Source organism: Carcharodon carcharias, chromosome 16 (assembly GCF_017639515.1).
Source record: "Carcharodon carcharias isolate sCarCar2 chromosome 16, sCarCar2.pri, whole genome shotgun sequence".
Lineage (NCBI taxonomy): Eukaryota > Metazoa > Chordata > Chondrichthyes > Lamniformes > Lamnidae > Carcharodon > Carcharodon carcharias.
Window position 1 is genome coordinate 39,454,489 of NC_054482.1, and position 12,898 is coordinate 39,467,386.

The 12,898-nt window shown below is 42.1% G+C and overlaps 1 protein-coding gene across 1 annotated transcript in view; it reads right to left on the minus strand.

Moving 5' to 3' along the window:
• Positions 1–12,898, minus strand: part of LOC121288932 (tenascin-R-like) — a 160,634-nt gene that overhangs the window by 145,242 nt on the left and 2,494 nt on the right. Inside the window, exons 3-4 of the mRNA XM_041207800.1 lie at positions 5,504–5,655; positions 4,170–4,266 (exon numbers count right to left, since the gene is read on the minus strand). Of these exons, the coding sequence (XP_041063734.1) occupies positions 4,170–4,266; positions 5,504–5,655 (249 nt within the window). The remainder of the gene's footprint in view (positions 1–4,169; positions 4,267–5,503; positions 5,656–12,898) is intronic.

Here is a 12,898-nt window from a genome sequence, read left to right on the forward strand (position 1 = left end):
AAAGAGGAACCAGTAGATGTAGTATATTTGAATTTCCAAAAAGGATTCGATAAGGTGATACGTAAAAGGTAAGTGCTCATGGTGTTGGGGTGATATATTAGCATGGATAGAGGATTGGCTGACTGACAGGAGACAGAGTCAGGATAAATGGGTTGTTTTCAACTTGGCAAATTGTAACTTAGTGGGGGGCCACAGGGACCAGTGCCGGGGTCTCATCTATTTACATTAATGAGTTGGATGAAGGGGCTGAGTGTATTTGTGGCAATTATGGTTTTATGTAATGTGTAACATACCTTTGAGAAGGATGTTATAGAAGAAGATCACATGATCTTATGTAACCAATAGAGGAGTAGCGCGAGGTACCTCTGTAGTCAGTAGTCTGAGTTGGTAAGGAGAAGTATGGAGACAGGGTTTGAGTTGAAAGCACACAAGTGTAGCTGCTGAGTACCTTTGCAAATAAACAGAATGTGTTTCACCTAAGAACTGTCTAAAGTACCAACTTGGCCATCCCAAAACAAGCATGCAACTATGCAACTCGGATCCATAAGTCCCAACAAACTGGTGACCAGGATCCACCAAACTGGCAATGAGGAAAAAGCACAAAAAAAGTGAAGATGAAGTAAACTGGCCTCAAGGATAAAACAAGTTAACAAAAGAAATCAGGGGAAACAAAATCAGTCTCTAGCCTGCTCGCTAATTGTAAGTAGAATTTCTGTCCTAATCGTCAAAGCAATCCCCCCGTAGAATGCCACAATTTGGAAGAATTTATCCTTTCGATCCAGCCATGGATGATTGGTCTCATTATATTGAATGCCTTGTGTTCTTTTTCCAAGCAAACGACATTGCGGGGGTAGAGAAGAGGTGAGCGGTCTTCTTGTCCACGTGTGGGAGTAAAACCCATGGCTTGATTCGAAGTTTGACGCCACCCAGTGCCCCAGATTCGAAAAGTTTTGAAGAATTGGTAGACGTTGTCAAGGGTCATTACCCTAGTCAAAGCCCTCCGTCATGATGCAAAGGTTCAAGTTTAACTCAAGAAATAGAGCCCCGGGGGAGACAGTTGCTTGTTATTTGGCAAGTTTGAAACAACTAACAGAACATTGCGAGTTTGGTACATCTTTAAACAATATGCTCAGAGATTGTTTAGTGTACGGTGTGATTCAGGACATGATTCAGCAGAGATTACTGTCTGAAACAAATTTGGATTTTAAGAAGGCGCGAGCAATAGCACTGGCCATGGAAAGTGCAGTAATGGATTAGAAAGCCATACAGGGTGGCGCAAAACAGCGACATCCTTCATATTGGGTGGGAAGCCCCAGCCAAAAAGGGCATGAAAATGCAAGACTCTGCCAAGAAGCGGGAAATAGTAGCATAAAAATAAGAAGAAATGACTTAGCAGAGAAAACAAGGAATAATTCCAATAGAGGTGGAAAGATAACCTTATAACGATTGGCAGTTTACAAAATTGAATGTTTTTATTGTCATCAAAATGGACACCTAATGAGAGAGTGCAAGGAAAGAATCAGACAGACTTTCAACCAAAAGAAAAAAACATTTGTGATCTACAATGTAGAAGAGCCTGAAATAACAGATTCAGATATTTATTTGTTATTTAATTTGGAGGTTGGAAAAACAAAACCAATACGTGTAACAGCGAAGGTAAATGGCAGACCCATTAGAATGGAAATGGACACAGGAGCTTCCACTAGAGTGATTGGTGAACACACCTTCATATATCTGAATTATGGTGAATATAAATTAAATTTGGAAGAAATTGATAGTAAATTAAGAACACACACAGGAGAAGATATTCAAGTCAGAGGCTTAAGTAGAGTTACTGCCCATTACGGAAGCCAATCAGCATAACTACAAATGTTGGTATTGAGAGACGGAGGACAAAACAGGCTGAGGGAAATCAACCTTGATATGTCACAGAGATTCCAAAAGGAAGCTGAAAAATGTTCCTGTTTTGGAAAAGGTGTGTGTGAAGACCCATCAACGTAAAGAAATGCAGGATGTTTCAAGCAAGAGCACGGTAGGAAAGCCAAAAAATTAGGAGAGGCCATCCTGAGGGACAGAGTCCAGGTTGAGGTGAACAACGTCCAAAAAAAAGTGAAAACCTGCCAAAAGAGATTCACACACTGCCAGTTTCCCTCCTGTCTAAGTATGTACATCTGGAAGAGTATGAGGAGAAACAGAAAGAGTTCTGTACTTCTCTGAGTAAAAGAAGGATGAGTTGGCAGAGAAGACCCAACAATGCTTCATTTTCCAGGAGGCAGTCCGCCAATGGAAGAACTGAAGAAGCTGTAAGAAGCCAAAGAGGCTTTGGAGACAGAATTTTCCATGAAGCAGACAAATAATGAAATTCTGGGAAACTCAACCATTGAGTTTACTCGAGAAGAGCTTGCATCTGAGAGTAGTCTGGTCAATATGGGAGTCGAAAAGAAAGCTGGAAATAAAGTCAGTGTCAAAAAGAAGAAAACCCATTGAAAGATGACACAGAAACACAAACAATACCATTGATCCTGGCAGCATGTAAGTATACTTACGGCCATAGGTCTGGAAATCAAATTGCAAACACTGGTGCACTGAGTTGTTTGCCATCTTGGCCATTCTGAAACAAGCATGCAACCCAGGTCCATAACCCCAACAAACTGGTAACCAGGGTTCAACAGTATTGTAGCCAAATTTGCTGATGATACAAAGAAAGGCAGGAAAGCAAATAAGACAAGGATACAAAGAGTCTGCAAAGTGACATGGGGGGTAGGTTAAGTGAATGGGCAAGAAATTGGCACATGGAGGTTGTCCACTTTGACAGGAAGAACAGAAAATTAGGATATTATTTAAATGGAGAGAGACTGTAGAATTATGCAGTACAGGGGGATTTGGATGTCCATGTACATGAATCACAGGAATGTTAACATGCAGGTACAGCAAGTAATTAGGAAGGCAAATGGAATGTTGGCCTTTATTACAAAGGGTTTGTAGTGTAAAAGAAGGGAAGTCTTGCCACAGCTGCACAGGGCAGTGGTGAGGCCACACCTAGAATACTGTGTGCAGTTTTGGTCTCTTTATTTAAGGAGGGATATACTTGTATTGGAAGCAGCTCAGAGAAGGTTCACTCGGCTGATTCCTGAGATGAGGAGTTTGTCTTCTGAGGAGAGGTTGGGCCTAGACTCATTAGAGTTCAGAAGAACGAGAAGTGATCTTATTGAAAATATAAGGCTGAGGGGGCTTGATAGGGTGGATGCTAAGCAGATGTTTCCTCTCATGAGGGAATCCAGAAATAGGAGGCACAATTTCAAAATAAAGGGCCTCCCATTTAAAACTGAGATGAGGAGGGATTTCTTTTCAGTGAGGGCCTTGAGTCTTTGGAATTCTCTTCCCCCAGAGATCGTGGAGGCTGGGTCATTGAATATACTCAAGGCTGAGTTAGATTTTTGATCTACAAAGGGATTGAGGAATATGGCAAGTGGTGGGCAAAGTGGAGTTGTGCTAGAGGATTAAGATTACATTGAATTGCAGAGCAGGTTTGAGGAGCTGTATGGTCTACTCCTGCTCCTATTTCTTACGTTCTTTTATGTTTGCAGAGTGAGTGTGACTCAGAGTAAAGACACAGAGTGTGCCAGTGTTCTGGCTTCTTGCCTGTGAATATGGAGAGATTGTGTTAAGGACTGTGGAGCTGAAACACCTTCTCTATCCCAATATAATAGTCTGAATTCCTGACACAATCAGTGAACTCAGGGCTGCTAATCCTCTCTGAATATTCTGAAGTGTCGCAGAATTACAGATGAATTTGCCAGACACTCCTACAGGCAAAATCCAGGAGTAAAATGACAAAGGCATTTTTTAGGCATTTCATTCTGGTCATTCTCACACCAAACTTGAGGACAGCATTGAATGGATAGAGTAGTTTCTACAAGGTAGAGGATTGAGGTTAGGGAGAGCCACCATTATTGAACAATTGCCACCTCGGCTGAGAAACAATGGATGTGACGGTTGAGGCAAATGAAAGCGGGACATTAAGTGATCAAACCTTCAGTGAAAGGCAGAATCAACCTCCATAAATGTCAAAAGTAGAGTGAATTAGGATGTTTATTTTAAACCATGGAACCGATGACAGAACATCTGCCCCTTTTCTCAGATTTGGAATGTGATCTTGTTTTATTTACCCAGCCAGAATTCATCCTCCAGGTTTCCAAAGCCCACTCGGTAATCCGCCCATGTCCGTGCAAAATCCGTCAGTCCATTCTGTCGTCTCTGGAACACCTGTATCAGGAAAGGGCAGTGCATTAACTGTACTCTCTAGTTCACTAAGTAATCATCATTATTTCTGACATTCTGATTATATCTTCAAACATGAGAAGATTCCAGGGCAGCATGGAGGTGTTGGAATGGCATGGATCAACTGAATGTACAAAACTCAGCACCAGTAACAGAGAATGTCCGACTTAGTATCTAACCCCGCGCTGTACCTGCCCTGGGAGTGTTTGATGGGGACAGTGTGGAGGGAGCTTTACTCTGTACCTAACCCCCTGCTGTACCTGGCCTGGGAGTGTTTGATGGGAACAGTGTAGAGGGAGCTTTACTCTGTATCTAACCCTGTGCTGCAGCTGTCCTGGGAGTGTTTGATGGAGACAGTGTAGAGGGAGCTTTACTCTATATCTAACCCTGTCCTGGGAGTGTTTGATGGGGACAGTGTAGAGGGAGCTTTACTCTGTATCTAATCCAGTGTTGTACCTGTCCTGGGAGTGTTCGGTCCTTACTCTGTGTTTAAGAGCCAATTCCATACAAAGTGAACTATTTCCTCGCTGGATGGAGGAAACCTAATTGTAAAGTTTGCCTGGTTCTAACCTTCGAATCTGGGCCAAGGGATCAGCTTTGTTGGATCATCATCCCCTGTTTACACAGAATCGAGCAACTACATCAACATTCATTCATCTGGCTGACTGTGACTGGCTTGTACCTGAGTGCAGATTGCTTCCTGCTTTAGCAGTCCCTGTTTTGCCTGAAGGAAATATTCTGCATGGGATTGCCCTCTGAATGTTCCTCCATCTTTCCCCAACCTGAAGCACCCTTGGTCCACGTCTGATCCTCAGTATTGAGTGCCAGCATCATGAGTAGTTGATTTGCCAGGACCTTGACTCATGGCCTTCTGCATCTCCCATGGTTTTCTCCCCCACCTCCAACCTACACACATTTAATACTTCTTGTGAACTTGTGCCTTGCCATGGCTTATCAACTGACCTCACTTCATGTCCTTATCTCCCCACCCTGAGCAGCATTCTATGTTCTGATGCCTAGCTGTTCAGCTCAGGTTCTCCGTGCTAGCAAAGTACCACAAACTGGGATTTCATTGAAGTGGATTCAGCAAGAACATAATAGTTTGAGACTCAAGCCTCACCTCATGAGAGTGAGGATCTTGTGGAAGAGATTGTGAGATAAGCAGTCCCAAAGTCTGTTATTGAACAATAAGTGCAGGAAGAAAGAATGAAATTTTACTCACAGTCCAGCCTCCTCCATCGGTTGTCATGTCACAGAAGACTTGCACGCTTTGCTGTGGCTCTCCATTGATGTAGATGGTATAGATGCCGCTGATGGTGTCTCCATTAAGTAGGTGCTGAGTGCAGTCCCATGGGTATGGGTAGACCCTGCCCACTACAGTGAGAAACAATGGATCAGGACTTCGGGAGAAGACAGAGCACCAGGAGAAGCAACTCATCAATGCCTCCTCACTTCACTCCTCAAACTCTAGGAACAATAGCAGCCATGAAGGGCTTTGAAATGACCTATCAATGACCCCAACGCAAAACATGAGTTGTGGACCATTGAACCAAAAAACGAGCGAATGAACCAATTCACCAATAAAAGCAGCAGACCTACTAAGAACTCATCCAGTTCTCAAATCTTCTCACAAAGACAGAGATTCCTACGCTAGAGTTCTGTAATTGTTGAGAATGGAGCTTACTGAATTTTGCATGGGGGAGGCTGGTGGTGATAACTGGTTTATTCCAGCCACTGGCGTAAGCAAGCAGGCATACATTTGTACCAGTCTCCAGCCTGGATACATGGGGAGGATTAGTGGCAGGAAGGGCACCTGGCCAAATCCACAGCAATGCTTGATAATATGAAGGAGTGATCAACTAGCGTTGTACATGGGAAAAGCCAGAGGAGGAACCAACCATTGTAGTATTGGAAAGAAAGAACTTGGTCTGTCTGGGCATAAGGACAGAGGCCATTTGTTTAGGGCTGAGGTGCAAAAAGGCTATGTTTTTGCAGGTAATAGTCAAGTTAATTGTTTTTTTTTCAGGGTTCATTATAGTTAAAATCCCCAGGAGCTGATGATATTTCCCTACCAAACCACCTGCAGAGTTTTAAAAGGGAGGAGGTGAGGAAATTGCACTCACTTTAATCATAACCTTTCCAGAACATTCTGGATTCAGGAATTGTCCTTTAAAGTGGAAAATGGCAAACAAAGCTCCATTATTTAAACAAAGCTAGAGGGAAACCAGGAAGTTACAAACCTGTTAGTCTAACTTCTATGAGGGGAAGTTATTGGATATAATTATAATTTATAATTAGGGACAGAGTGACTGAGATTTAGAAAAAAATTGAGCTGATTGGAGAGAACCAGTGAGTGTTCTGATTAAAATTTTTCAAGCTGAAATGTTAACTCTGTTTCTCTCTCCACAGATGCTGCCTGGCCTGTCGAATATTTCTGGCATTTTCTCTGTTTGCTGAAAGGTGCTGTGACACCACCTCTTTAAACAGGCTCAAGCTGGTGTTAGTGGAGGTCACTGTTACCTACGGAACATATGATACTGTGATTGGGTGTCACTTAGAACCTATAACACAGGGCCCTTGGCTGGGACCAATCCCCTAGTGCCGTTTGTTTCACTCGAGCAGTTTTCACCAATGCTTGAGTTGTTATTGTTGTACGTGGGTTTGCATTCACCGTTATTAATTGGATTCTTGATCTCAGCCATAAAATCAGAGGAGGAATTGAATTGCATAATTATCAGGAGACTTACTCCTCCAAGGTTTCTTTTGCACATCTCATACTGCCCAAGAGGGTGATATTATTGTTTCTAACTGATTCAATAACGATAGAAAATTTGAATTAGACTGTATTTGGCCATGTAGAGCTGGGGGTAGATCAGGCCAACCCCCACCTCCCAAACCAACCATCACTAGATCCTTCTCCACCAAGCAGACATCCTATACCTCAGATCCACACCACCTATCTCTACCTCCAGTTTCACTCCTCTCCTTTGCCACAAATTGAGTTAATTCTATCATGGAAATTATGGGAATTTAAGAAAGAGACCGTTCTGCCCACTGTGTCTGTGCTGGTCACCGATGAGTTATCCAGCTGAATCCCATCATCCTGCACGAGCTCCTTAATGCTGAAGATCATGGCTCTTCAAGTGGATGTCCAAGGGTTTTTTAAATGTGCTGAGAGTTTCTGCCTCTCCCACCCTTCCAGACAACGAGTTCCAGAACCTCACCACACTCTGGGTGAAAAACATTTTCTTCATCTCCTCTCTAATCCTTCTACCATGTACTTTAAATCTATGTGCCAATTTTTGACCCCTTTGTTGTCACTATTTAACCTCTCTTGGCCCCTCATCATTTTATACACTTCAATCAAATCGGCCCTCGGCCTCCTCTGTTCCATGAACAACCCCAGCCAATTCAATCTCTCCTCATTGCTAAAATCCTCTAGTCCTGGCAACATCCTCGGGAGCCTTCCCGCATCCTCTCCAGCACAGGAATATCTTTCCTGTATAATGAAAGCAAAATACTGTGGATGCTGGAAATCTCAAAAAAAAACAGAAAATACTGGAAAAACTCAGGTCTGATAGCATTCGTTGTGAGAGAAACAGAGTTAACATTTCGAGTCCATATGACTCTTCTTCAGAGCTCAAGAGAAGTAGAAATTTGATGGATTTTATACTGTTTAAGAGGGATTGGAGCAAGATAGAAGGTCAGGGATAGGCAACAGCTAAGGAGAGATTGACGATGTCATGGACACAAGGCAAAGGGAGTGTTAATGGTTGTGGTGAAGAGTAAAGAAGGTGCTGATAGTGGTATAAAGGGAAGATAGCAGAGTCTGTTAATAGCAGAACAAGGGTCAGCAATCTGTGAAAGCGTGATTTGAAATAAATTGTTAGGGCTTGCATTCCTTAACACCTAAAAGGAAGGGAAAAAGTTTCTTGTTAAGGCGTCAGATGAGGCAAAGAATAAAGTGAAGCTGGATACAAGGACAGCATTGGGATAGGAGTTGGTGCTGCTGAAGGGAGAGGTCGAGTGTGTTCATAAGGCAGCGCATGGCACTGAGTGTGGATCTCAGGATGCGGCGAGAACAGCAGTCCAAGGAATATTGTATGCCCTGAGGATACCTGTAATTCTAGGTAGATTGAAAACATGGTTTCCTGTAATGTGGTGACCAGGAATGTAAGCAGTGCTCAAACTGTTGTCCAACTAGTATAATCTCTGTAATCTCATGTTCTATGTCTCCATTGGCTAATAAAGGACAGCAGGCCGTGTGCTTTTTTAACCCCCTTATTGACCTGTCCTGCTACCTTTAAGGATCTGTGGACATTCACTAAACTCCACAGACCCTCTGATCGTCCACATTATGCAGTATCCTCCCATTTATTGTGTATTCTCTTGCCTTATTCACCTCCCTCATACTTCTCTGGATTGAATTCCATCTTCCACTTTCCTGTTGAAGTGATCAGACTATCTATATATTTCTGCAGTCTAAAGCTTGCCTTCTCACTGTCAAACACACAGCCAATATTGGTATCATCTGCACATTTCTTTATCACACCTCCGACATTTAAATCTAAAGCTTTCATACAAAAGACAAAGGGCCCAGTACTCAGCCCTGCTGAACCCCACTGGAATCATCCTTCCAGTCACAAATACACCTGTCAAACATTACCCTTTGCTTCCTGCCTTTCAACAATGTTAGAACCAGTTAGTCAGATATGACCTTCCCTTAAAAATTCTATGTTGATTTTAATCTATGCCTCTCTAAGCATATTGTCCCTTAGAATTGATTCCAAGAATGTATCCACATCTGAAGTTAGGCTAACTGGCCTTGCTTTTTAAAGAATGGTACAATGTTAGGTGTTCTCCAGTCTTCTGGCACTACTCCAATCTTCCAGAGAAGATTGAAATATGATGTCAAAGCCTCTGTAATTTCTTCCTTTGCTTTGTTTAACGAGCTGGGACATATTTCATCCAGGCCTGCTGATTTATCTACTTTCAAAGATATCATACCCTTTCATTCTTCCTCTCCTGCAGTATTTATTCCACCCAATATTTCACACACACTCATCCTTAGCTACAACACAATCTTTTGTGAAGACAGTCCCAAAGTATTCGTTAAGAGCCCCAGCAACATCCTCTGCCTCCACACTTAGGTTTCCTATTATCTCAGGGATACAGGGATAGTGCAGGAAGATGATGAGGTAAAAGATAAGTGATGATAAATAGCAAGCAGACTCGAGGGGTTGAATGGTCCAATCTCGCTCCTACATTCCTTTTTGGTCCTAAAGAGGCCCTACTCTCCCCTTAGTCATCCTGCTCATTACCTTTTAGTTGCCTGGATTTCTCTCATGTCCTCTGTTTGCTTTCCTAATTTCCCTTTTAATTTCGTCCTTACACTTTCTATAGTCTACTGGGTTTTCACCATTATTAAGCTCTCAGTGCCTGACCTCAGCTTCCCTAATTTGTCTCACCTTCTATCACCCAGGGGCCTCTAGATTTGGCTGTGTCACCCTTTTTCTTTGTCAGAACATGTTTACCCTGAACCTCTTGAATCTCCGCCTTGAATACCCCCCTCTCCCCCGACTGCTCCGACACTGATTTACCTTCCAGTAGCTGTTTCCTCCAATGGTTGTTTCTGGTCCACGCTTGCTAAATCACTCCTCAGCTTAGTAAAATTGGCCTTTGCCCCCAGTTTCAAAATGTGACTCCTATTTTGCCGTTGTCCTTTTTCATAACTATGCTAAATCTCACCGAATTATGATCACTACCACAAACGTGCTCTCCTACTGATACCCCTTCCACCTGTCCGCATTCATTCCCTAAAACTAAATCCAGAATTGCCACCCCCTCCACCATCATCTTGTCACATAATGGCTGAATTCTGTCTCCTAACTGAGTCCTCTCAAGCATTTCAAAGTACTGCTCCTGCTCAGCTGTTTTAAATGTAAAAGTTTGGACCAGCCTTTGATATTCCAATCCTAACTCTTTGTTAACATCACAGTGAGTGAGTTGGATTTCTTCCTCAGATTCTTGCACTGTGCTCAGTGCCAAAATCCACTCCCGTGAGCATTCACTCTCTACAAACTGTTCCTTTACCTCCTCATGGACGTACACAAGACATGTTGTCTGAGCCAAAGGTTATGGAATAGATTTCTGTTTGAGCCAAGAGATCCTAGTATAATCAAGTGAACCCACATGAATATTTTGATTTTGGAAAATGATGGAAGAAACTTTCTGTCAGACAGCAGCTTAGTTTCCAAACTACCCAGTAGATTATTAACAATAAGTAGATTGCTAAACAGTAGCAAATGCAAGGAGCAGATTTACAACAATATTCCGACCTAACCTCAGGATATGGGAATTAATTTGGCTTGGAATTTGTGATGGGATTAATGTTGAGGCTGTCAGTGCTCACTGTTGTAACTGAGTAAATCTGACAGAAACTTCTGAATTATACACGTGCAAAGTTAAACTGAGACATACATACGTTGCTCCTCTGCAGATTGTGTTATAGTCCATACTGATAGACCCAGCACTGTAATGAAGTGAACTTGCCCATTCATTCTAAACTAAAGATGGCCAGGAGAGTTAGGGCTGGCGCATGCAGAAGTAAGTGGAATTTCATGGGTGTGATAAGTGATAATTAATGCTGAACAACCTCTCTGGCTCCAATTTTTTTTTTATATTTGTTTATGGGATGTGGGCATTACTGGCTAAGCATTTCTTGTACGTCCCTACTTGCCCTTGTTCAGAGGGCATTAAAGAGTCAACCACATTACTGTGGGCCTGGAGTCACATGTAGGCCAGACCAGGTAAGGACAGCAGGTTTCCTTCCCTAAAAGGACAGGTTTTTTACAACAATCGGTAATGGTTTTGAGGTCAGACATTTATTTTCAGATATTTTTTATTGAATTCAAATTTCACCATCTGCCATGGTGGGATTATTAATTAATTTTTAAATGTGGAGTCTCATTCCCTCAGAGTAAATAAATGGAAGTTTTTAAAAAAATAAAAGCAAGTATTTTTAATTGTTCTGTCTGTCTCTTTTATCTTTATCCCATCCATCTGTATCTCCTGTTCTTTATTTTACTTTCTGTACATTATTTAAATCTAATTTCTATTTATTGTTTTTGCACTTCCTCATTTGGAACCTGTGTGTCTCAGTAAGAATTATTCAACCTGACTGGCTGAAGAGCTCCATTTTTTCTCAGCCTGTTCATACACGCCACAAATCACTGCAGAGGGCAACATGCTGAAATACGCAGTGTATTAAGAGACATCCCAGCTGGCAAGCCCGAAAATGTCTGCGGATGGCTTTCAGCAGGTTTAACACTGAGCATTGTTCATGCACCTGAGTATAAAATCCAAAACAAACAAATATGAAAAGTTGTTAGAATTATGCACATTATGGAGCGATTATAAAGAAGCTGTTAAAATATGAAAGCGTGGTTATAGACTACAGAGAAGCAGACTAATTGAAAGTCAAGAATGAGAAGCCAAAGATACAAGGTGAGGTTTGGAAAAGAAAGCAGAAGAAATTCTTTACAGACGGTGATGAGGCTGTGGGATTCACTGCTGGATTAGGTGCTGAGGCAAAAACTAATTGAATTTAATAATAGCTCTGCAAATTTAGTGTTCTATCTTCATCTGTGTTGACTTGTGAGGTTACTTCTGCCTGCCCAGTTCACTCAGTGCATTAACAACTCTCCCAATTTTGTCTACTGTGTTCGTAATGAGAAAACAAAGAGATCAAATCATTTTTGGAGTGGCTGTCACCCGATGGCTCTCACATTACATAAACTCGGTTTGTATTTCTTGGAATATAGGATGTTAAGCGAGATTTGATTGATTGGAGTTTTGAATGGAGAGGGTGAAGAGAGAGAACCTAGTAGAGTGGTCTAGGACAAGGGGACATTAGCAAGGCTATGAAGAGAAGTAAGGAAACATTTCTCCCTTTAACCTCCATCTCCCTCTTTACTACCAGGAATTACCAGATAACTATCTCCAACGCCTACCTTTGCATTACATCTTGTTGTAAATTCTCAGCAGTGAGAATTAGAAGTGAAAACTATTTATAATGGAGCAAAATAAATATATGCAAAAGTCACTGATTTATGGGTTTAATGAAATAATGATCTTGAGAGAGAGAATTGGATTGTTAAAGCACAGGAAAAACAAACCCAGAGAACCGTGTTGTGAAAAAAGAATATGTCTTCTTAAGCCACTTTGAATCCTTGATTCTAAAGTGATCCATTATGTTGTATGTACTGCCCAATAATGCCACCGGCAGATCTGTTAGTGTGTAGTATATACACACACACATTTCCTCACCAACTTTCTGCTTTCCCCTCCTGAAGGCACTGACTCATTGCTTGGGTGCAATCTCAGTGCCAATCGGGGCTCTCTGGTACCTCACCCAGGGGGCCAATATTTACACACGGAGCTGTAACAGCAAGGGTCACAGGCTTGTTGATTACGACTTAATCACACCTTAGCCCAAATCCCAGCCCCACCCAACATCCATCTGGGGTTGAGGGCAGTGGCGATGGGGTGGTCCCAGGATTGCTATCAGCAACAATCATCATACAGATGTGGAATTGTGTCACACAAAAAAAACAGT